This window comes from Equus caballus, chromosome 18 (assembly GCF_041296265.1).
Source record: "Equus caballus isolate H_3958 breed thoroughbred chromosome 18, TB-T2T, whole genome shotgun sequence".
In the NCBI taxonomy this organism is placed as follows: Eukaryota; Metazoa; Chordata; class Mammalia; order Perissodactyla; family Equidae; genus Equus; species Equus caballus.
In genome coordinates this window covers 73,507,032-73,533,744 of record NC_091701.1, presented here as the reverse complement: position 1 = coordinate 73,533,744, position 26,713 = coordinate 73,507,032, and the positions used below count along the sequence as shown (strand labels likewise).

At 35.5% G+C, this 26,713-nt stretch overlaps 1 protein-coding gene across 2 annotated transcripts in view; it reads right to left on the bottom strand.

Moving 5' to 3' along the window:
* Window positions 1–461: 461 nt before the first annotated feature.
* MOB4 (MOB family member 4, phocein) overlaps window positions 462–26,713 on the bottom strand; it is a 38,230-nt gene continuing 11,978 nt past the window's right edge. For both annotated transcript variants that reach the window (XM_023622290.2, XM_023622288.2), the window contains 7 exons: window positions 24,905–24,967; window positions 14,575–14,675; window positions 11,262–11,304; window positions 10,989–11,075; window positions 4,409–4,488; window positions 3,247–3,358; window positions 462–3,119 (listed from right to left, as the gene is read on the bottom strand). In XM_023622290.2, coding sequence (XP_023478058.1) covers window positions 2,988–3,119; window positions 3,247–3,358; window positions 4,409–4,488; window positions 10,989–11,075; window positions 11,262–11,304; window positions 14,575–14,675; window positions 24,905–24,967 — 618 coding nt within the window. In that variant the 3' untranslated portion in view covers window positions 462–2,987. The remainder of the gene's footprint in view (window positions 3,120–3,246; window positions 3,359–4,408; window positions 4,489–10,988; window positions 11,076–11,261; window positions 11,305–14,574; window positions 14,676–24,904; window positions 24,968–26,713) is intronic.

The following is a 26,713-nucleotide window of genomic DNA, read 5'->3' as shown; positions in this document are numbered from 1 at the left end:
TGACAATCTTCTTCAAGCAAAATGAGAAAGACTGGCAGCAGATGTTAGCTCAGGGCCAATCTTCCTCACAAAAAAAGAAAGAAAACATTTGGATTTTTTTGACCATCTCAAATAAACTGCTAAATGAGTACTAAGACATCCTTAGTGTCTCCTTAGTTAACAATTAGCTACATTCAAGAAATAAGTCAACTACTTTTACTAAAACATTTGCACAGCATGGAAGAACTACACCAAGACACCTCTAGCACATTCAAGAAGTATTCAAAAAGTAAAGTATATAAAATGTAGAATTTACCTGTGCAAATAAAATTACAGGGAGCCTTCAGGTAAAAAGATGTCATCATATAGAGAGTAGGACAAAGTACCCACAGAAAAAAATAACTAGTTCTATTACAATGAATTTCACATCAGTTGGTAAACATGTTTAAAATTGTAACACAGTCCTTGCTAAGAATGCAATCTTGGATTTTAAATTTTATTCTGATATCAAAAAAATGTTAACTCATTAAGAATTTAACTGAGAAACTGTTCTAGAAATGCAAATTTAATACAAGTCAAAGAAAATGTACACACACAAAAAAACTATATTTACAAGAACATAAATTATTAAAAGTTAGCTACTTTCCCAGATATGATAGGAGAAAAAGAGTGAGTTGACTATATGTTCAAAATAATTTTATAGAAAGAAAATTTTAACTTTTGGATCTATATAGGATAATCCAAACAAAAAGTAGAGACTAACTTCCTTCTTGCACAGAACTGAGTCTTCCCTTCTCCTCTTCTGAGAATGCTGACTTTAGAAATCAATAGTTTGCCAGCTCCTTAATTTTTTTTAATACCACTTAGGTATACACATGTATATTTTAAAAATTCTGTAAACAGTATTAAGGAAAAACAGTACTGTTTCATTTAGGTCTTAGTATGGTGAGCCAACTTGATGGTACAATGAGATGTCAATACGAATACAAAAGCAAGACTACTACAAACTAACGTTTTCTTTTGGGGATTTTTTTTTTATCATCAATTCCAAACACACAGTACAGGTAAGATGGCATGAGAAAGAAAAAAATCATATTTATTTCCCCATGAACACCAAACCATGTTATTCAAAATGTGTTTCTTAGCCAGATTACCAATCCCAGCCACTGCCTTAGTTCAAATGTTCACTAAGAAAACAGTCAAGCAACAGAAATCCACTGTGAGACACTGCCTAGGGAGAACAGCTGCTTTGCTATATATAATTTATTAACTTAGTAGTTTAGTCTCTCAATATTCAGCAAGTCTGTGTAAAAATTACTTTTTTCACTGGTTTATAGTGACATTAACATAAATGCCTAATTTTAAAGTCAACATTCCTTTCACTGTGAACATAAAGCTTCTTAAAAGATAATCACGAGTTGGGGCAAAGTAATGACTGGCTGCTGGAACAGCAGTGTTCAAAGCCAAATATACTGGCAGGCTTGGAAAGGCAGAAATATATATACACGCTCTCGGTATGCTACTATTTCCCACAGTTTTGCTGTACATACTTGTCTAATGATACTGCATAAATTATTTCCTCAAATTTGAAAAAAAATCAAGATGAATATATTTTCATCTTCATTTCAAAATAACCCTTTTAAATGAAAAAGAATTTCTCCATGTTTGTTAACTCTGTTCAAGAGATGGATTTAAATATTTTTTCACTACCTGTACAATTTTTTTACCCTATCTTAGTGCCTCATTACAACCAGTTTAGCAATAAGACCTCCAGTGCTGTTAAAAATACCATTCAGTAGATTCTAAGATTGTAAAATCTGCAGTTGAATCCTTCTTAAGACACCAAATGATAACAAAGTCCAAAAAATGTATGACCATTAATCAACATCCTCAGAACCTGGGAATTATTGCAAAAAATCTCACATGTGCATATAATTTAAACAAACTTTATGGGAGGGGGTGTAAAATAAATACTACACTATATTTTTCAACTCTATTTAAATGCTGCTTAGATGGTTAGATGAAAAGATTAATATTACTAACAGGGAGAGCCAAACTACTTTAAAGACTGTTTTCCAAGTAGTTAGAACAATTTTGCAAGACAAAGACAAGCAAAAGCCTACGCCAATACATTTTTCCCGTAGTGTAATGTAATTGTGAATATGAGGTATAATCTGTAAGCAATACAAATATAAATATAAATAGGTATAAGCCACCACTACATCACAGTCTGGTGAAAAGCTTCTCAGCTAATGTAGTCTGGGGAAGAGTTAAGGAAAATGAGGAGAAGGGAAGGACAGGGCAGGTTTCCACTGGGAACATCATTTACATGCCTTATTATTTATCACCTTGTATGTAACAGTCCACTGTTGCAGAAAGGTAAATCCTTTCCAGGTATGCTGGTCTAGAATATACTTTATGTAGTACAGTAAAATTATTTCAGTATTACTAATGCTTCATATGCATTTATATTTGGATATACACATAAGCATATATGTATATCAAAAACTATAAACAGAATTTTAAAACATTTTTATCTCATTTCTGAAAAATTAACAGTTAAGACTGAACTACGTACTACAGAATTTTCTAGAATATCTAAACTTAGGGGTAAAACCAAAAGAAAACATTATTATTTCTTTAGTAAATGGTTTGTGCGAAACCTCAAGCTCACTCATCTTTTTACAGATGGGTTTATTTGATGAGGACTGTGATCCAATGATTGTTTAGCAGCAATTTTACCAAACTGTAAATTCTTTTATTAACAGGCATTATAAACAGATAATACTAATCTTATTTAAAAACCATGAGTGCCACACCGGTGAATATACAGTTTATGAATAACTTAAAAAGTATTTCCCCATTTTAAAAGGCAACACTCAGCATACAAAACCTATACTAAACAAAGAAGCTATAATATGGATACATGATTGATGTGTCTAAAATGATATATATACAGTACATAATTAATGTTACGTGATCAGTACATTTTTTCTATATGATTCCCATCATGCTTCACTTTCCCCAGAAACTGAATTCTGAACTTCCTCTTCTAAAATTGGTACAATCAGGTTATCCTTGGACATCAAATTATATTTCATCACAAATTTAGTAAACCGATGACACAAAAATGTTTCATTCTGTAGAGAGGAAGAAAAAAACGTTATTTTAATTTACTATCCAAAACCAAAAAAACTAGACATAGTATCAACATATCATTGTCATTCTGATAAGAATGTATCAGGACAATGAGTGAAATATACTTACTTCATATTCATCAAATATCTGCCGGTGATGAAAGTAAGCATGTGAAAATATTCTGTAAATCCTACGGCATACTGATCCTAGTTTTGCTACAGATGATTCCTTTATGCTAACCCTAGAAATAGAAAAGAAACCATAGATGCATAGAGCTGGACAGATCTTAGGAACAATACAGCCCAATCTTCTCAATTTACAAATGTGGAAACTGATGCCTAGGGAAAATAAGTGGCCAGTCCAAGGTCACAGTGCTGGTAAGTAGCAAGGGCAGGACTAGAACGCCTGTTCTTTACTCCTGGGCCACATGGCCTAAGAAATTCAGTATTATGGTTTTGAAACTTTGTTAAAGCTTAATGCAATTAAAACGAATCCCTGATAAATCAAAATTTACTGAAACATACATTTACAACATTAATGCTCTGTCCGCTAGAGATGATTAAAACTACCGAAAGGAAGTATTATTTTCTTCTATAGAACTTGATTCTTCTTTTTTTTTTTTGAGAAATAAAAATTGCTTATTTCTGATGGTCTTTTAAAAAAAAATGTATATAGGGAACTAAGGCAAAACCCAGTATTTTTTTACATATTTTATATAAGCTTTTTGAAGTTAATGATATTTGGGGGGAAAAAATCTCCAAATCTATCCACCTGGTAACAAATACCTTAATAGAAGAGAAAACCAGTCACAAACCTCTCCAATAATATACTAAAGTATGCACAGGCTTCTTCCCAGATCTTAAAAATCTGCAGGCAAGGATAAGGAATCCTTCAAAAACAAGCAGCCCAACTTAGGAAAGTCTGCTCTTGAGGCACGCCGTCTAAGAGCAGGCTGATTCTATCACGGAGATTCAAGTAAGCGAGCGCGTGCACATCCCGACTCTAAAGCATGAGAGGGAGCCCTGGACAGTGGCGCGCAGCAGCAGGGACGACCCTTGACTGAACTGGCCTATGAACTCTGGGAGCCAAGTCCTGCTGCCTTTAGTTTAACCACAACCCTAATTTCAAAACTTGAATAATATTGAACAAGCCAAATATACAAGAGCTGAAAAAAGAAAAAAAAAGTATAAAGAATACAATGCATTAACCAGAAACCTAGTTTAACTTTTAAAAACATCAATCTTTTAAATTAAATCCAAAAAGTTGAACATCATGTTTAAGTTTTGTTTACCTGCTGGGAAAATATTTATTGCTATTCAGAAGGCATGCAGCACCATCGAGTGTGTGTCTAGTATAGTCTATAGCAGGACACTAGAAAAGAAAGCAGATAAAAATGCATCGATAAAGAGCTCTACTTCTTAGATTAGGCATATTTATTATATAGGCATCTTATTCCAAAAACCTGAGCATATTCTAAGAAAAAAGTCCTTTCCAATATCAGAATGATTGTAAAATTCAATCTTAGGTCAATAAATAAGACTTTATTATCCCCATGAACTGCAATATCAGGCTTCTAGAAGGTACATGAATCAGTCTACCAACTTCTTACTCTCAACATCGTACCTAGAAGAAAACAACTTTCAGAGCTGGGAAGAACCCCTCATTATCTAATCTAACCTCTGACTTCACAAATGAGGAAACTGAGGTTGCTAGATTGTAGAGTATACACATAGGCTTCTTGCCCAAACTTAAAAATCTGCAGGCAAGGATAAGGAATCCTTCAAAAACAAGCAGCCCAACTTAGGAAAGTCTGCTCTTGAGGCACGCCGTCTAAGAGAAGGCTGATTCTATCACGGAGATTCAAGTAAGCGAGCGTGCACATCCCGACTCTAAAGCATGAGAGGGAGCCCTGGAGAGCGGCGCGCAGCAGCAGGGACGACCCTTGACTGATAGTCAATGACTTAATCAAGATAGAGAGTTAGGAAGAAGGACTCAGAAAACCACCCAGATGTGCTGATTCCTACTCCGATTTATACTTTACCAAGTAGCCCAGAATCCTCCCTCTTCTCAAATACCTCCAGGGCTCACTGCCTCTTTGCATCCTAGAAAGCATCCCTTATTATGTCCTTGGCACTGTTACCAATCTAGCAGCTCTCTAACGAATTTTCTCCTTGAACCTCCTTTGAAATTTAACATGAAATCTGAAGTTTCTTTATACTTTAATAAACCTGTCTTATCCTATTCCATATCAGAAACAATGACACTTACTGTCTCATGGCAAATCATTATCAAAGAAAAAATAAAACTGCAAAGTTATTCTCCTCATTTAGTTCATCTGAGGGCAGACAGGGAGAAGCATCAAAGTAAAGAGAATTGAGAATGAACCAGGGAATGAACTAGAAGGAAAAAATGAACTAGAGAAAGGAATCAAGGACTCCAGCTCTACTCAGTAACTAGAGTATTTTTCAAGTTGAGATTGAAGGTGGTATTTAGAAATGTAAATTAATAACTACTAAATGTGGCTTAGCATAGTGCCATGGCAAATAGAGAAAGATTATCTAAACAACAAAAAAAGTATTTTTCTAACTATATATCCATGGGAATTTATGGTTATTGGACTCAATGCCTAAAACAGTACCATGAGCAGTATTTATTGAAAAAATTATCTTTCTCCATATATATGACTACAGGTCATCTGGTCAAAAACAAATATCCCAAATCACTGTTTCTCATATTGGTCATTTGGGTGTACCATGGGACAGTTTTACAACCTTTATATCAGTACTGTCCAACGGAAATATAATGCAAGCCATACATTTAATTTTAAATTTTCTAGTATCCACATTAAGAAACTAAAAAGAAACAAGTAAAATTAACTGTAGTGATATATTTTATTTAACTCTACATAGCCAAAATGATCATTTCAACATATAATTGATATAAAAATTAAAGTTTTAGGGTATTTTTAAATTAAGATATAATTCACATACCACAAAATTTCTCTTTTCAAGTGTACTATTCAATAGTTTTCAGTATATTCACAAAACTGTGCAACCATCATAACTATATTCAAGAACATTTTTATTATTCCAAAAGAAAATCCAGTACCAATTAGCAGTCGCTTCTCATGCTCTCCTGTTACCCTAAGCAACAACTAAACTACTTTCTGTCTTGTATGAATTTGCCTATTCTGGATATTTCCTAAAAATGGAATAACATGTGGCCTTCTGTGTCACTTAGCATGTTTTCAAGGCTCATCCATAGTGCAGCATGAATCAGTACCTCATGACTTTTTTTCCTGATTCAAAACATTTTTAGACAATTTTTTTTTTTTAGGAAGATTAGTCCTGAGCTAAACTACTGCCAATCCTCCTCTTTTTGCTGAGGAAGACCAGCCCTGAGCTAACATCCATGCCCATCTTCCTCTACTTTATACGTGCGATGCCTCCACAGCATGGCTTTTGCCAAGCAGTGCCACATCCACACCCGGGATCCAAACTGGCGAACCCTGGGCCGCTGAGAAGCAGAACGTGTGAACTTAACTGCTGCACCACCAGGCCAGCCCCTAGACAATGTTTTTTATACAAAATTCTGTAAAATATGTTTCTTGCTCTATAGCCTTCATTCTTTTCTATGGCTGACTAATATTCCATTGTATGCATATACCACATTTTGTTTATTTACTCATCAGTTGATGGAAATTTGGCTGTTTGCATTTTTGGCTATTATGAATAATGTGACTGTAAGCTTTAGTGTGCAAGTTTTGTGCAGACATATGTTTTCATTTCTTTTGGGTAGAAACGTGGGAGTGGAATCACTAAGTCATATGGTAACTCTATGCTTACTATTTTGAGGAACTTCCAAACTGTTTTCCAAAGCGGCAACAGTATTTTACAATGCCACCAGCACTGTATGAGAGTTCTGCACATCCTGGCCAACACTTGTTATTATCTGTCTTTTATATTTTAGTCATGCTACTGTGTGAAGTGTAGGCCATTGTGAGGTGTCTCTTTCTTTTCCATTTAAAAAAATTGTGGTAAAATAGATAAAATTTGCCATTTTAACCATTTTTAAAGTTCAATTCAGCGGCCTTAACTACATTCACTGTTGTGCAACCATCACCACTACCTGTTTCTAACCAAAGGTTTTTCATCATCCCAAAGAGAAACTCTATAACCCTTAAGCAATAACTTCCCATGCCCTCCACTCGCTACTCCCTGGCAACCTCTAATCTAGCTGTCTCTATAACTTTGCCTTTTCTAGATATTTCACATAAGTAGAATCATACAATATCTGTCCTTTTGTATCTGACTTATTTCACTCAGCATGTCCTCAAGGTTCATCCATGTTGCAGCATGGATCAGAATATCATTCCCATTTAAGGCTGAATAATATTCCATTGTATGTATATACCACATTTTGTTTATCCATTCTCATCGTGGTTTTTATATGCATTTCCCTAATGACTAATGATGTTGAGCATCTTCTCATGTGTTTATTGGCCATCTGTGTAACTTCTTTAGAGAAATGCCTACTCAAATCCTTTGCTCATTTTTATTTGGGTTTTCTTTTAATTGTTGAGTTGTAATAGTTCTTCATGTATTCTGGATACTAGACCTTATCAGACATATGATTTGCAAAAGTATTTTCTCCCATTCTGTGGGTTGTCTTTTCACTTTCTTGACAGTGTCTTTTGAAGCAAAAAAATTTTTTAAATTTTGATGAAATCTGATTTATCTATATTTTCTTCCATTGCTCGTGCTTTTGGTGTCATATCTAACAAATCACCACCTAGTCCAAGGTCATGAAGATTTATACCTATGTATTTTTCTAAGAGTTTTATAATTTTAGCTGATACATATAGGTCTTTGATCCATGTTAATCTAATTTTTCTTATGCTTTTTTCTTTTGGTGAGGAAGATTGGCCCTGAGCTAACATCTGTTGCCAATCTTCCTTTTTGTTTTTTCCTCCCCAAAGCCCCAGTACGTAGTTGTATATCCTAGTTGTAAGTCCTTCTAGTTCTTCTATGTGGGATGTCACCACAGCATGGCTTGACGAGAGGTGCACAGGTCCGTGCCCAGGGTCTGAACCTGCAAACCCTGGGCCACCAAAGCAGAGCACATGAACTTAACCACTACGCCACCAGGTCGCCCCAATTTTGATCTAATTTTTGTATATGGTGTGAGAGAGGGGGGTCTAACTTCATTCTTTTGTATGTAGATATCCAGGTTTGTTTTTGTTTGCTTGTTTGTGAGGAAGATTGGGCCTGAGCTAACATCTGTTCCCAATCCTCCTCTTTTTGCTTGAGGAAGACTGTCCCTGAGCTAACATCCATGCCAATCTTCCTCTATTTCATATGTGGGACACTGCCGCAGCATGGCTCAATGAGCAGTATGTGGGTCCGCGCCCAGGGCCCAAACCTGCAAACCCCAGGCCACCGAAGTAGAGTGTGTGAACTTAACCACTACACCACTGGGCCGGCCCCCCGCTCAGTTACCTCTCAATGAGATATTTTACATTGTTTTTTTGTACTAAGTCTTTGAATTGGTATGTACGTTACATTTAGAGTACATCTCAATTTAGACTACTCACATTAAGTGCTCCACAGCCACATGCAGTTCATGGCTACTACTGTATCAGACAGTGTAAGTGTAGATCTTTAACTGATTTCTGGATTTTTTTTTGGAGTTGGGAAGAGTTTTGCCTTGTTTTAGCTGCTTCCCTCCACCTCCTCCCAATTAATTCTCAGTTACCTAATCCTACTCTACATCATTGGTAACATCAAAAAGTTGGAAAAATATAGTAGATTACAAAATAGGCAGTAATGTATACAAATTTTTATAAATTATATTTTGCCAAACATATATTCATAAAGCTACAAGTGACCACAACCTCCATGTGAATGAAAGGGTTAACAGATAGTGACAACTTATAACCTTTGTCACTTACAATCACTATTTGTACAATTAAGTCTATTTGCTGCGATGCCTCTTTAATTCCCAAGGACACTGAATAAATCATCACCAGTGCTGAGTACCCTGCCTCTTCCACTTCAGAATCTGCCCAGTGCTTTTAATTCATAAGAGCAACTTTCTTAGTGCCTAAACTATCAGTTGCTATTATTTCCTGACTGCACAAAAGAATTCAAAAAGTGTCCTTTCAAGATTCTCTTTTGCTGATATTTTTATAGTAATCCCATTCCATTTAACTACTGCTTACAAATTCTACTATCATCCTCCCTTGGCACTTGGACAATTCAATGGAGCCAGTTTTCAGCAAGCAATGTTGCAATTTTAAGAATCATTCACGGGACCTAATGCTGATGATCATCCTATTTTTCACTTAATATTAATCAAAGAAAACAGTGGATATGACAATGACAGTATACATAAATCTCATAATACATTACAAACTGGATAGCTTTTCTACTCTAATGTGAGAATAATGCATCTTTACTATTTGCCAAAATGAAACTGACCTTGATTCAGTTTCCTAATTGCAATGATCACATCACGCTATACTACGTAGCCAATTTCAGTGAATTATCAATGAAAACTGCTAGGATTTTCCCAGATGTAGAATGAAACACAATCTTAATATTGCTTCAATTTAGTAACACAAAAAAGTAACACCCTGAATGAAATCTCTCTTGCAAATACGTACTACTTGCTTAGAGTGGTACCAGACACTCCTTATTTTGGAGAATTTACCTTTTGCAAACAAAAGAACCTCAGATGTTAATTTTTCAACTAAAGAGTCACTTGTCTTCAAGCCTTAGAGGGCTGTCAATACAATGATCATTTGAAGGTCTATAATTCTAAAGTACTGGCCTAACCCAATTATTTTCAATGAGTCAATGTCAAGTAAAAAGTAATTACTATAGATTAAGAGGGAATGAACATCAAGGGAAATGTTAACACATAATTTAAACAAACCAGTTGTGATGGACATTTCTGAAATAACTAAGGAAAAATGAAAATGTACAGGGTATCAGATAATATGAAGGAATTATTTAAAACAAAAAACGTTTTATAAACACCTGCTACTTCCTATACTCTCACCTTGACAAAAACTAAATGAGGAGAAAACAACATGAATAACTTTTTCAATATAGGACCAGTTATGGAGAGGAAAATCATTATGGTGCGTTTCAAATAAATAGTAAGAAATATTAATGAAATGTAGAGAGAAAATAACCTATAAAGTTAAAAAGATCAAAAGCAACATTTCTACTTAATAGACTAAGTATCAACTAGTAATCACCAACAGTCATTCCTATCAAAAGAAATTATGACTGAACCAAAAATTTAAACAGGTTATATCTCATCCATTACACATTAGATATCAGCATGATGTGACAGATGCTATTCTGTGATAGCCAGTAAGTTGTAGCCCATGCAATTGCTCAATTATGAAAAATGATATTAATCATAAGAAATCCTAAAATAGCACTGTGGCAATAACTTTGCAGCAAAAAATTGTAAATCAAATGGCAGGGGCCGGTTCCGTGGCTGAGTGGTTAAGTTCGCACGCTCTGCTGTGGCGGCCCAGGGTTCGGATCCTGGGTGCGGACAGGGAACCGCTCGTCAGGCCACGTTGAGGCGGCATCCCACATCCCACAACTAGAAGGACGTGCAACTAAGATATACAACTGTGTACAGGGGGGGTTTGGGGAGATAAAGCAGAATGAAAAAAAAAAAGACTGGCAACAGTTGTTAGCCCAGGTGCCAATCTTTAGGGAAAAAAACACAAAAAAAACAAACGGCAAAATAAACAGTGAAGTAGAAACTCTAAAAATTTGTCTACCACTGTCTTGGAGAAACTTAGGTCATGATAAATTTATTAGTCATTCTATTTCATAAATTCTCACCTCTTTTGGAGTTTTATGAGCTGCACAAAGAAAAATCCATTGTTCAGTTGCTGTCATCTGAGTACATGTATCTGGATGGCATTCACTCTGTTAAAAATAGTTACATTTCTTAATATGTAAAATAATAATGAAAACGCTTATTTGGATTATTACATTTCCATGTAAAAGTCTACAATAATTAGAAATCCTGGGCAAGTCTTTGTAAGCACATTAAGTTACAAAAACAGAAAAAAAAGCCAGAACTTTCAATTATAGCTTTAAAGAAACTATTACCTGAAGTTTGACAGCAAGTCCATTTAGCTCAAGACAGAATTGCCTAAAAATGTAAATACATAAAAGAAAAGTCTTATTTATTCTCCACATTATTTTTAGAATATTAATGGTAAAAACAGAATCCCATCAGTACCATCCTTCCTCCCTCAACACTGTGATCCACACCACCTGAATTTACATAGCACATTTCTTACAAAGACATACAGATTAATAAACAAAACTCAAAACTAAACGAAACAAAACCCAAAACTAAACGACCTTAATAATGTTCAACATCAGAGTTCAGTGAATCGATCACTCTTATACACTGGAAATTGGTACAATGTATCTAAGAAGTAATTTGGAAGTATTTACCAAGATGCTTAGGAAGTGTATATTTTTTAACTAAGTCATTCTCCTAAGAACCTATTCTAATGAAATAATCAGAACTGCAGGCAGATATACCATGTACAAAGATGTTCACAAGACTACACATACATAAAAAATTTTTTTGAAACATTCTAAATGATTAGCAATTGGAGAGTAGTAAAATGGTATATACACAAACATAGAAAGGATATATGTTTATATTCATAGTAAGATTCCAGTTATAAAAAATTGTGTGTATATATCTATATACAAACAGATACAAAGAAAAAAAAGTAGATGTTTTATACTCCCATGTATTTTACAAGTTTTATTCTGATTACAAACGACACGCTCATTATAAAAACTGCAAACATGACCAAATACATAATGTAGAAGAGGAAAGTCCTCCATAATTTCACCACTTCTTCTAAAAGATAATTATCGTTTACATGCCAATTTGATTTTCCATGATTAAAATACACTGGGATCATAACATACACAGTTTTGTAATTTGCTTTCTTGTCACTTAATAAATCTTGGGCATTTTTTCATGATACACTTTCCTCCTAAAATTGCCAAACTGAGAATTACAAAGCGTAGAACAATGCTTGGAACATAGTAAGTGCTCAAAAAATATTTTTGAATAAATGAAGAATGGAGTAAATTACATGACATTGAGATCATCATTTTTAGACAAACTCCGTATTTGATATGAAAAGGCAATTAATCCTCTATGTCATAAAGATAACTTACTTTATAGCTGTCAAAATACTCAACACATTCCCCTTAAAAATCCTATCAAATTAATCACTACAATGTTTCCCCGTCAAACAAATGAGAACACTTTGGTTCCCTAAAAATGCAAAGCTAAAGCTTACACAATTAGAAGATAAAAGAAAATCCCAAAAGGAAAAAAAAATCTGCACATATATGAAAGAAAAATTATACTTATTTATTTAAAGTACACTATAATAGAAGGCAGCAAATAAAAAGGGTCAAATTTTCAGTTGTTCATAATTTTAGTTCCTTTCCAGATGCCTAATAATGCTGTTCTTAGATGACAAAAATAACACCATTTCTGAATCACCACATCACCCTCACTGCCCCATATCTGTAGACTACATGTTATGGTTTTTCCTTGTTTTCCACTAAAGACAAGTGGGGCTAAACAAGTTTCTCATCTAGTCCAACCCACTTACAGCCAACAGCAAAATTACGCCAACTGATTTGGCAATATTATGGGTAAAATCTGTGGCAGATAGTGCAATCCTATTCAAGTTAATTCAAGCTTCAAGTTAATTCAATACAGGGCTAACACACATAGTTGTGCAGCTGATGAGACAAGCCAGACGTGAAATCCAGCCTACACTCTAGACACTAAGCCATGCATCCTGGCATGCGACTGCATCCACTCAGAGAAGGGGCATCTTCTCCTAATTACAAAGATTCAGTATGGACCAGAGGGAGATCTGACTGAAGTCATGACCCAGTTCCCAACAACATCATAACATAATCAACGACAGTAACCAATATCAGCAAGTATTAAACCTCAAATCAATAACATCAAGCACATGCAAAAAATCAAAAGGCTACGTTTGAAATTCTTCTTGGTCAACTATTAAGATGTATACACTATGATAAAGAGACAAAAGAATATATATATGATGTATAATACATAAATATAAAACCAAAAAACGTGGCTAATATTCAGAAAAAAATAACAAAAGTAAAAACAGCACCAGGACAAATGGAATATGCATGAGAAAGATTTTCTAAGTTTTGTATAATGCATATTTCATAGTCTAAGTTAAATAGGGAAGAAAAGTTTCTCTTGGACCTGAAATAATTACCTTGTAAACAAAAATCAGCCCTCACTTGCTAGAAATTATGCTTGTAGTAAAAAAGAAAAATCCTCACTAATTTTCATCACTAATCCCACCAGATAAGTAGTATTATCAAAGCTGATCAAAATAAGGCAAACGATATATTATACTGAAGTGCTCTCTATCTTATAAGAAAGGGAAAATATCTACATACTTATACTTTTAATTATCATGCTTTGAGATGTATTTAAAAAAACTAGATCAAGTAGTCAAGTGATTTGTCCAAGAAACTGGCAGGTACAAAGAAGTCTTAGCATCCTGAAACTGGTGAACTGTTATGACAAGACAATATGTCTTAGCAATATGTAGACAAGCCTGCAGCATAACACACACAAAAAGTGCCTTGCCTACAAGTTGAGGCATTCATCACAGGAAACGTGGTCTAATTTATTCAGGAAAAGTCATATTTCTACTCCAGTTATTATTTAAAAATCCACTCAAAAGTAACAAACCCTGAAGAACATATATCTCACATTGCATTCTATTTACCTGATCAACTCTTCCCAGCTCCCATTTACACTTTAAAGTTTATAACTTCAAGAAACAACGGAGTAATTTTAGGACATAGCTGCTTCTAAAGTTAAGCCTAGTTAACTAGTCATTCACTGGTCATCAATTTTCTCATTCAAAGGATATTATGAAAAGCTCCAAAACTCCTTACTTCAAGATTACAATTAATCTCTATTTACCAAAGAGAAGACTGGAAGCTCACAGTAGTTAATAGGTAATTCATCAGATACCACACCTAGACTAGGACCTTGATATGATCCTCTACAGAGAAATAAATTTATTCGAGTGGGTAAATGGAAATAATGCATTTGTGGTTAAAGGAGTGGTTAAAGGATATGACTAAGGAAAACTGTGTAAAAAGATAGTAAGGCCCAAATCTATAACTATAGAAAATAATCAGCAAATAAAGTGGAACATTTTATAACACTGAAAACACTAAAGCTTTAGAATTTGGCTTTCTTGTCTGCACTTACATAATGATTTTATTTATGATTCATAATCATGATTAATATGAAAGGTTATTTTCACTAATAGAAGTACTATAACTATTTTGATATATCATAAGGACCTACCTTAAATGTTCATACTTCCATACACCTTCATCTTGGCCTTCAGGTGGTTCAAGAATTTTGTCAATATTGGAACAATCTGCTCTTATGTTCTGTTGAATATACTATAAACAAAGACGTCCTTATAGTTAATTAAAATATTATACTACATGGTAAATCCTATGGTAAATATATATAATTTTTGAATACATAACCACTCTTGTGGTTCAACTTTTGGGTTATACATGAAATAGGAAACGAAGTACAGAATCACAATGAGTAATTCAGAAGAAAGGAGGTAACCCTTACCTATTCTTCTCCAACGCAACTTCTTTGGGATAGGACCTACTACGTAAGTGTAGATATGGTATATACCAGGACTGGAATGGGGATCAAAACTCCAAACCATAATTTTCATATGAACATAAAATATAGACAATGTAACTATAACTGTGATCCACATTATATGGTTCCATTAATATGAAGTATCTAGAATAGGCAAATCTACAGAGACAGAAAATAGATTAGTAGTTGCCTAGGACTAGGGGAAGAAAGGGAGACAAAGGAGAATGGAGATAACTGCTAAGGGGGATGAGGTTTCTTTCAGGGGGAATGAAGATGTTCTAAAATTAGACTGTGGTGATGGTTGTACAACTCTGTGAATATACTAAAAGCCAGTGAATTGTGTATTTCAAATGAGTGATTTCTATGGTATGTTAATTATGTCCAATAAAATCGTTTAAAAATGACAACTTGGGGCTGGACCCGTGGCCGAGTGGTTAAGGTTCTGCGTGCTCCACTCTGGTGGCCTGGGTTCATGGGTTTTGGATCCCAGATGCAGACCTGCTCCACTCATCAGCCATGCTGTGGATGTATCTCACGTACAAAAGAGAGGAAGATTGGCAATCTTTTTTTTTTAAGATTTTTTTTTCTTTTTTTCCCCAAAGCCCCCCTGTAAACAGTTGTATATTTTTAGTTGTGGGTCCTTCTAGTTGTGGCATGTGGGATGCCGCCTCAGCATGACTTGACGAGTGGTGCCATGTCCACGCCCAGGATCCAAACTGGTGAAACCCTGGGCCTCCAAAGCAGAGCACGTGAACTTAACCACTCAGCCACGGGGCCGGCACCAAGACTGGCAATCTTCCTTAAGCAAAAAAAGAGGAAGATTGGCAAATGGAGGTTAGCTCAGGACAAATCTTCCTCACCAAAAAAAAAAAAAAAAAAAAAAGACTAGCAGAAAAACTAAGCTTAAAAAAAAAGGCAGGGAGGTTCACTTTCAATTTAAATAAAATTAAACTTTAAATCTCAGATCTTTTAATGCTTCATTCAATCTGTGATTTAAATACCCTGAAATCTGAATAGGCTAGATTAGATTAAATGCCTGATTATAGAAGCTTAATAACTACAGGGCCTTCTTAACCCAACCTATTTTCAGACAATTTTTCTTGAACATCACTCTCATGTCAAAAGCTTCCTCAAAAACTTTTAAGGACTTCCTAATTTCTTTCTCTTTCTTTTTTTTGAGGAAGGTTAGCCCTGAACTAACATCTGCTGCCACCACTCCTCTTTTTGCTCAGGAAGACTGGCCCTGAGCTAACATCCATGCCCATCTTTCTCTACTTTATTTGTGGGACGCCTGCCACAGCATGGTTTGCCAAGCAGTGCCATGTCTGCACCTGGGATCCAAACTGGTGAACCCCGGGCCACTGAAGCAGAACGTGTGAACTTAACCACTGCCCCACCAGGCCAGCCCAATCTCTAATTTCTATTTCAACCACTGCTCCTGATTTTCTGACCCCATCCCAAAGTTTTGCATGGAACTGATTCTCTCTTCAAACAGATACAGCTAAATTGTATACCTTTTCCAGTGGCCACCCCAAACTCCCCACCCAATTTTTTTCAAATTTCCTCTCCCCCAACATACTCAAGTCTTCCCTGATTATTCGATTCCTCACAGAACTTCCTCTGATTTCCTACCACATTTGTCCTCTGTAAAATCTAAATTAGCAATTCGTCTATTCACCCTTATCTTTCCTGCTCCCATTATATCTCCTACAGAACTCTGAATAGCATTTATTTCACACTTAATAAATAGCACTTATTTATTTCCATGTGTCGCCCTCAAAGAGAAAATGCAGGCTTAGTTTTGTTTTGAATTCTGGTATTAGCAGCTGGCACATAGGAGGTTTTTCATAAACGTTTACTGACTTCACCTAAACTGCCTTACTTGCAGTCAAGGATGAAGATAGGTAATTACCTGAAATGTTAAAGCCATGGAGGGTTAGGGCTGAGAAAATTTACCAAAAATAGAGTGTAGACCCTAATTCTCTTGCATTCTTTGGTGATCCCAAAATCAGTTTGTTAATTAGGCACACGAAAATATATTCTCAGCAAAATGGTTTGCTCATAATCAATATTAATTCTTTGACCACATATTTGGTAACTGAACTTACTTATAATTATCAAAATTTTGTGATAAGTAGAGTTACAAGCTGTCAATCTTTAAGGAATCTAGAATCCTCTATTAATGAAGTTTATGTAAAACATAAAGAAAACAGAAGAAATTCTTAGAAATAAAACAAAAACGTTATCTTTTCTTTTTTTTCTGAGGAAGACTAGCCTTGAGCTAACATCTGCTGCCAATCCTCTTTTTGCTGAGGAAGACTGGCCCAGAGTTAACATCCGTGCCCATCTTCCTCTACTTTTTATGTAGGATGCGTGCAACAGCATGGCTTGACAAGCAGCATGTAGGTCCGCACCTGGGATCCAAACCAGTGAACCCCCAGACGCTGAGAAGCAGAACATGTGAACTTAACTACTGCGCCACCAGGCCAGCCCCTATCTTGTTTTCTGAACTGAGTCCTCTATACTTTCATGCAAACAGAAGCAGCTATTATTATAAAATGAGCTAGGAAAAATAAATGTCCTAATGCTCACTGAACATAACTTTTGCCATAAGGAAATTTTTACATTGTTTGTGAGTTACAACTATGAGCATCTTCTGTTCAGTCAATAATTTATTTTTATCCTCCTCACAAACATGTGAAAACTAACGGTTTACAAACTGCAACATGTTTCTCTACTGTTACACATCATGGGGTGTAAATCGAAACTAAGATTAATTGTTTCATGTGCAGCACTAGACAAATATGAAATAGGAAAAATCCAAGAATTAGCTCTATCATGAAAAGCTGGAATACCCAAGTACCTTTTCAACATTATCTTTAATATGTTGCTTACTTAGTAATTCAGTTAAATGGGAAAGCAGTACCATTACCTCTTAAAACTTTTACTGGTAAATTTTAATATTAAGAGTTTTTGAAACTGAATAAATTGAACAACTATTATTTAAGAAACTGGCTTTGAAATCTTTAAGAAACTCTACAGAAGAATTGAGAAGACAACCTCAAAACAATAGTGTCCTTTATGCTTCCAAGAACTTCAAAGTCTTAACTTACTACCGTTTCTTGAAGACAATCCTTTTCAGTGAGCTTCCAAAGACACTGCCACTTCCACCTGATGCCACCACCTGATCAAGCTCTACTAACATTTCAGACACTATGAGTATGTGCTCACTTCCCAGGCCTTTCAAGTCTCCTCAGTACAGGAATCTACTGTACCAGATTTTAGACTATGTCAAAACGAAGGTATGAAATCTTTACTCCTTCTGTTATGAAAAAGGCAGACATATATCTCTCTAGTGATTTATTCCTGTGGGCTATAATTCTTTAATAATTATAATGATCTAGTACTGTATTTTATGTAGGACTATTCCTAAAGCAGTTTTTAGAAATCATTTGGGAAAAGTAAAATACATAGCAATAAAACATCATGCAAAAGCCTTTTATTGTTTCCAGTCTGGGGTAAGATGCACTAAACACACATCAATGTTTCTCTCCCACTCAACGAAACTTTAATATCTGGACAGAATGCACGGCACAGCTATCTGAGGTCTCTGTAAAGCAAGTATCAGAAAAAGGAGCAGGGGAGAACACCAAAATTCAAAGTACCACTGAACTGGCGATGAGTTTGCTGTTTCTTTTCCTCTCTGGTATCCTGGCCTGAACCCAATTCAGGATGAAACCCAAAAATGAGCACTGCTGGTGCTGAACAGAGAGATACAGAAGAAACTATTTAGTTCTGGCTCAAGCAGTGGAAAAAGGCACTCCTAAAGCTCACAGAGAGTGGAAGAAATCTCCTGGTTTCTTTTCTCTCTCCCTTTTCTCCATTCTTTCATAGCCTGAGACAATTCCACAGTGCCAGCAAAAGCAGCTGGCAACAGAACAATGCAAGAGACAAAATTCTGAGGAAGAGAACCCTTCCTCTCCATTTGGTGATGGGATCAAACCCTGTTTCTTCTTCTGCCTTTGCCTTCCCACCACTGTAGCACAATTCCAGTAAGTGGTTTCTGGCCAGAGGACCAAAGAAGTGGGCCCAGGGAATGAGAAAGTGTCAGGGAGAGAGAAGCTCAGAAAAGTGACCCCATAAAGCTGTATATCAACTCCTGGGCTCAACCCCAATCTGTGCATGTATGCATGCATGGATCTGGTCCTAATTAGCATATGACAGACTTTGAGAACTGAGCTAATGGCTATACTTCCACCCAGGCTGACCAGGAGTTGGTGCACACACAGAACAGATTCAAGAAGTAGCACAAAAGTTTTGAAAACTGAACCGACACTGGAACCTCAGTTTGGTTGGAACCTGCAGCCTGTATCTAACCAGGTCAAATGCCTGCTAAAGTGAAAATATGAACATTCTCCATGGAATTAAATAAGACCAGTGTCTCAACATAATATTCAAAATGTCCAGCATATAATCCAAAATTACTTGGCATACAAAGAATATGTGAAAATCTCAATTATCGTGGGAAAAGATAATCACAAAACACTTATGATAAGATGACACAGATGTTAGAATTATCTGACAAAGACTTTAAAGCAGCTATTATAAAAATGCTACAATGAGAAATTGCAAACACTTGAAACAGAAGTATCGCAAAAAAAAGATATAAAGAGCCAAATGGAAATTTTAGAACTGAAAAATATAATAACCAAAACAGAATACTCACTGGACTCAACAGGAGAATGGAGATGACAGAGCAAAGAATCAATAAACTTTAAGATAGATAAATAAGAATTATCCAATCTGAACAAGAGATAAATAATATTAAAATAACAACAATAATAAATAGAGCCTCAGGAACTCGTGGGACAACGACAAAATGTTTAAAAGTCATGTCACCAGAGTCAGACAAAGGAGAAAAACAATGTGGTGCTAAAAAATATATCTGAAGAAATAATGGCTGGAAAGTTCCCAAGTTTGGGAAAGACACAAACTTACAAATTCAAGAAGCTGAGTGGGCTGGGGGTAATGGAGAGCTATTATTGTTTAATGGGTAGAGAGTTTCAGCTGCGGAAGGAAAAAAAGTTCTGGAGATGGAGGTGGTAATGGTTGCACAACAAAGTGAATGTACTAACGCCACAGAACTGTATACTCAAATGTAGCAAAAGTGGTAAAATTTGTTATGTATACTTCGCGACAATAAAAAAAAGCAGAGTGAACACCAAACAGGAAAACCCAAAGAAATTCATGCCTAGATACATAATCAAAACTGTCAAAAACTAAAGATACAGAAGCCAATGAAAAAAGACACATGACCTATAGAATAAGTATTCAAATGATGGCAGCTTTCTCATCAGAAACCATAGAAGACAGGAGGAAATGGCGTAACGTTTTTAAAGCACTGAAAGAAAAGAACTGTCAACTAGAATCGTATATCTAACAAAAAAATCCTTCAGGAATGACGATAAATTAAAGACATTTCAGATGAAAGAAAATTAAGGAGAATTCCCAGACTGCTCTAAAAGAACTGCCAAAGGAAGTTCTTCAGACAGAAGGAAAAATAATACAAGGAGAAAACAGACTATCAGGAGCAACAAAAACTACAAATATCTGGGTGTAAATAAAATAAACCCTTCTCCTCGTAAGTTCTTTAAAATACGCTCGGCAGATGAAAGCAAAAAATCTAACATTGTCTGATGGGGGTTTTAATGTATGTAGACGTAACACAGAAAACTACAGCATAAAGAGGGAGGGTAAAGGGGTTCTATATGATGGTAGTTTCTACATTTCAATCAAAGTGGTAAAATACTGATTCTAAGTAGACTGCAAAAAGCTAAGTATGTATTTAGTAATCTCTAGAGCAATCATCAAAAAAATTATATAAAGAGATAGTCAAAATGAGAATACACTGAAAAAGAAAAATGATGCTCAAACAACACTTAAAAAGAGCAGAAAAGGGGACATAGAAGAACAAAAAACAGAGGAAACAATTGAAAACAAACAATAAAATGTAAATATAAACATATATATTAATAACTATATTAACATTAAATAGCCTAAATACACCAGTTAAAAGACAAGGATTGGGGGCTGGCCCAGTGGCCCAGCGGTTAAGTGTGCACGTTCCACTTCAGCAGCCCAGGGTTCGCCAGTTCAGATGCTGGGTGGAGACATGGCAATGCTTAGCAAGCCATGCTGTGGTAGGCATCCCACATATAAAGTAGAGGAAGATGGGCACAGATCTTAACTCAAGGCCAGTCTTCTGCAAAAAGAGGAGGATTGGCAGCAAATGTTAGCTCAGGGCTAATCTTCCTCAAAAAAAAAGACAAAGATTGTCAGAAAGAACAAAGAAATATGATCCAATTGTTTACAAGAAACTTACTTCATATATGGAACAATAGGCCCCAAACAGCCAAAGGAATCCTGAGAAAAAAGAACAAAGCTGGAAGCATCACATTCCCTGATCTCAAAGTATACTACAAAGCTATAGCAATTAAAACAGCACAGTACTGGTAGAAAAACAGACACACAGATCAGTGTAACAGAACTGAGAGCCCAGAAATAAACCACACATTTATGAATAGCTAATTTTTGACAAAGGAGCCAAGAACAGACAATGGAGAAAGGAAAATCTCTTCAATAAGTGATGTTGGGAAAACTGGACAGCCAATGCAAAAGAATGAAAGTAGTCAACTTTCTTACACCATAACACAAAAATTAACTCAAAATGGATTAAAAACTTGCATGTAAGACCTGAAACCATAAAATTCCTAGAAGAAAATATAGGCAGTATGCTGACATCAGTCTTAGCAGTATCTTTTTGAGTATGTCTCCTAAGGCAAAGGAAAACAAAATAAAAAATAGACAAATAAGATTACATCAAACTAAAAAGCTTCTGCATGGCAAAAGAAACCATCAGCAAAACAAAAAGACAACCAACCAATTGGGAGAAGATTTTTGAAATCACATATCCAATAGGGGGTTAATATCCAAAATATACAAAGAACTTACACAATTCAGCAACAAAAAGTAAACAATCTGATTAAAAAATGGGCAGAGGATATGAAGAGACATTTTTCCAGAGAAGCTATACAGATGGTCAACAGGCACACAAACAGATGTTCAACATCACTAACTAATAGGGAAATGCAAATCACACAAAGAGATATCACCTCACACCCATAAAAACGGCTATTACTAAAAAGACAAGACCCTACTACCCAAAGCAATCTACAAATTTAATGCAATCCCAATGACATTCTTCATAGAAATAGAACAAAGAATCCAAAAATTTATATGGAACAACAAAAGACCCCAAATAGCCAAAGCAGTCCAGAGGAAAAAGAACAAAGCTGGAGACATCACAATCCCTGACTTCAAAACATACTATAAAGCTATCGTAATCAAAACAGCACGATACTGGCGCCAAAACAGACAAACACATAAATGGATCAGAATTGAAAGCCCAGAAATAAAACCATACATCTATGGACAGTTAATCTTTGACAACGGAGCCAAGAACATACAATGGAGAAAGGAAAGTCTCTTCAATAAATGGTGCTGGGAAAACTGGACAGCCACATGCAAAAGAATGGAAGTAGACCATTATCTTACACCACGCACAAAAATTAACTCAAAATGGATTAAAGATTTGAACGTAAAACCTGAAACCATAAAACTCCTAGAAGAAAATATAGGCAGTACTCTCTTTGACATTGGTCTTAGCAACATCTTTTCCAATACTATGTCTACTTGGGCAAGGGAAACAAAACAAAAAGTTAACAAATGGGACTACATCAGACTAAAAAGCTTCTGCAAAGCAAAGGAAACCATGAACAAAACAGAAAGACAACCAATCAAGTGGGAGAAAATATTCATAAATCATTTATCAGACAAGGGCTTGATCTCCAAAATATATAAAGAACTCATACAACTCAACAAAAAAACCCAAACAACTCGATCAAAAAATAGGCAGAGGATATGAACAGACATTTTTCCAAGGAAGATATACAGATGGCCAAGAGACACATGAAAACATGCTCAACGTCACTAATTATTAGGGAAATGCAAATCAAAACTACAACGAGATATCACCTTACACCGGTCAGAGTAGCTATAATTACCAAGACAAAAAACAACAAATGTTGGAGAGGCTGTGGAGAAACGGGAACCCTCATATACTGCTGGTGGGAATGCAAACTGGTGCAGCCACTATGGGGAACAGTATGGAGATTTCTCAAAAAATTAAAAATAGAAATACCAGATGACCCAGCTACCTCACTACTGGGTATTTATCCAAAGAACTTAAAATCAACAATACAAAGAAACTTACACACCCTTATGTTCATTGCAGCATTATTCACAATAGCCGAGACATGGAAGCAATCCAAGTGCCCATCAACTGATGAACAGAGAAAAAAGATGTGGTGTATAGATATATACACAGGAACACTACTGAGCCATAAAAAAAGACAAAATTGTCCCATTTGCAAACAACATGGATGGACCTGAAGGGTGTGATGTTAAGCAAAATAAGCCAGATAGAGAAAGACAAATACAGCAGGATTTCACTCATATGTGGAAGATAACAAATACATGGACAAAGAGAACAGATTAGTGGTTACCAGAGGGGAAGTGGGCTAGGGGGTATGCGAAAGGGACAAAATTAGACTACTGGGAGTGAACACAGTGAAGTGTATTCAGGAATAATAAAGAAAATAAAAAGGAGTAAATAAATAAAAAGACAAGAAATAACCAGGAGAGGATATGGAAAAACGGAATCCTCACACACTGCTGGTGGGAAGGCAAACTGGTGCAGCCACTATGGAAAACAGTATGGAGATTCCTCAAAAAATTAAAAATAGAACTACCATATGACCCAGCTATCCCACTACTGGGTATCTATCCAAAGAGCTTGAAGTCAGCAATTCCGAAAGTCCTATGCACCCCAATGTTCACTGCAGCATTATTTACAATAGGCAAGACATGGAAGCAACCTAAGTGCCCATCAACAGATGAGTCGATAAAGAAGACGTGGTATATATATACAATGGAATACTACTCAGCCGTAAAACAGAACAAAATTTTCCCATTTGCAACAACATGGATGGACCTTGAGGGAATTATGTTAAGTGAAATAAGCCACTTAGAAAAGGGCAATCTCTGTATGACTCCACTCATATGAGGAATTTAAAAATGTGGACAAAGAGAACAGATTAGTGGCTACCAGGGGAAGGGTGGGGTGGGGGTGGGCACAAAGGGTGAAGTAGTGCACCTACAACATGACTGACAAACAATAATGTACAACTGAAATTTCACAAGATTGTAACCTATCATTAACCCAATAAAAAAAAAATTAAAAAAATAAATAAAAATAAAATGTAAAGCTTAGATATGTGTTCTCAAGTCTTCAGTCACCAAATGAGTATGCTATTTCTTTTACTTAACTATCTGTTATTCTAATTTAGTATTCAATAATTTTGAGTTAAATTCATTCTAAAATCAAATTTGGTACCTTAATTTGGTACATATTAACAGATATTAAAAGGTATTTAAGTTTGATTATAGTTTAACATGTCATCTTAAAACTAAATGAGGGTTGGGGCCAGCTCCGTGGCCAAGTGGTTAAGTTCGCGCGCTCCGCTGCGGTGGCCCAGGGTTTGGATCCTGGGCACAGACATGGCACCACTCGTCAGGCTACGTTGAGGCGGCGTCCCACATCCCACAACTAGAAGGATCTGCAACTAAGATACACAACTATGTACAGGGGGTTTGGGAAGATAAAGCAGAAAAAAAAAAAAAAAAACAAGATTGGCAACAGTTGTTAGCTCAGGTGCCAATCTTAAAAAAAAAAAACAACAAAAACTAAATGAGGGTTGATAAAAGTTTTAAACAGGCATTCCATTAATACCACGGATTCCAGTTTGTGCTAAAAGATATAGGAACACTTAACTATGCCAACGGAGGTAAAATGCTTAGGTTAATGCAGTTGAAAAACTATTGTTATTACCTGTTGAACAGCTAGTGTACTGTCCATTTCATCGAAGGATTCATCAGGCCAATTATAGAAATCCTATAAAAAAAAAATTCATGGTTAAAGCACATACAAAGTTACAAAGAAGATGCAATACTATTATGATTAACTTCAATTGTTAATAAAGATCCAAAGTTACACTAGAGGAGAAGAAAAACCTTCATAGCACAAACAATGTGATTATTAGTGAATAAGTTAAAGGAGTTTTATTCAATGTTTTTAAAGGAACACCAAGATTTTATTTAATTGAATTACAAGCAATATATTTTTTCAACCACAAACTCCTCAAATATGGCTTCCATATTAGGTATATTACTTGAGGAGATACGTCTATCACTTTTTTGTTTATCATGGTTGAATATCTCTCAAAAAGTTACACTGAAAAAAAATCCCCAGGCACCAAAAAACTGAATCAGTTTTTACCTAAGGAGAATAGCAAGTGTTAGTAGTAGTAGTGGTAGCAATAGTAGTAGTTACTGCTCCATAAGTGTTACTGTAGACAGGTATTACAAATTATTATTCCAATTCCAAATAGTGTTTTAAATTTCTAAATCAAAATATGAGCTCCATCAAAAACTTCTCATCCAACTGAAAAGTCTTCTTTTAAGGGGGATATTTTTGTGGATCACCTTGCACTGGTTCTGAATTCCTCTACAGATACTCCAGTTCATAGACACTCCCCTAAGTGATTAAGAATCTTTCCATTTGACCGATTTCTCAGCAAAGTTTACCTTTATATCCTTAGTAGGGAGCACAATGCCTAACATGTGGTAGGTGCTCAGTAAATGTCTCTGGGGGAAAAAGTAGTAGTAAATCAATGATCTATAATCCTTTATCAATTAATACAGATAAGTCTCCAAATACCTTGAGCAAAAACTGGAGCAAACTGGAGAATACAGTGTATGATACCATAGGAATACACGTTTAAGAAAGTGCAAAGCATACTTATGGATATAACGCATATACGGCAAAAGTATAAAGAAAAGAAAAGAAATGACAATACCACCATTATTGGCTGGGAGGAGTGGCCAGAAGACAGAAGAACGTGATACAGAGGGATTCAACTATATAATGTCTTAGTTCTGAAGGTAGGTGATCAGTATACCTTTTTAAGGGTCTTAAATACTTCCTTTTGTTTTTTTTTCGTAGTTGCCCTATCTGAATGAAAATGAACTAACTTTAACTAAAAATGTCAGGAATGAAAAACTTTCTGGAAATTGTTCCAGGATGTCTTTTCCTAGACATCACCTAAACATTATTAAAGAGTAGTTTTTAAATTCCTTCTATATAACTTATACAGAAATATATTCTATCAATACATTTTGCCTATTCTTTCCTTTAAAAAAAATTAGATAGTTTTCAGGGGCCAGCCCAGTGGTGCAGCAGTTAAGTTCACACGTTCCACTTTGGCGGCCCAGGGTTCGCTGGTTCCAATCCCGGATGCGGACCCATGCACTGCTTATCAAGCCACACTGTGGCAGGCATCCCACATATAAAATAGAGGAAGATGGGCACAGATGTTAGCACAGGGCCAATCTTCCTCAAGAAAAAAAAATTAGATAGTTTCTAGAATATTTTGTTGTAAAAATATTAGAAAACACACATAGTTATATTCAGAAAAGATGTAAAAAAGTTAATTGGGAATTAAATGTTTTGTCTCATCATAACTGTGATATACTTTAAACACTTACAAGAGGAACCAAAATGCAGATTAAAGAACATTCTCATCTAATTCAGTCAATAAACATTTATGGAAAACCAACTATGTGCCTATATCCCAATCTA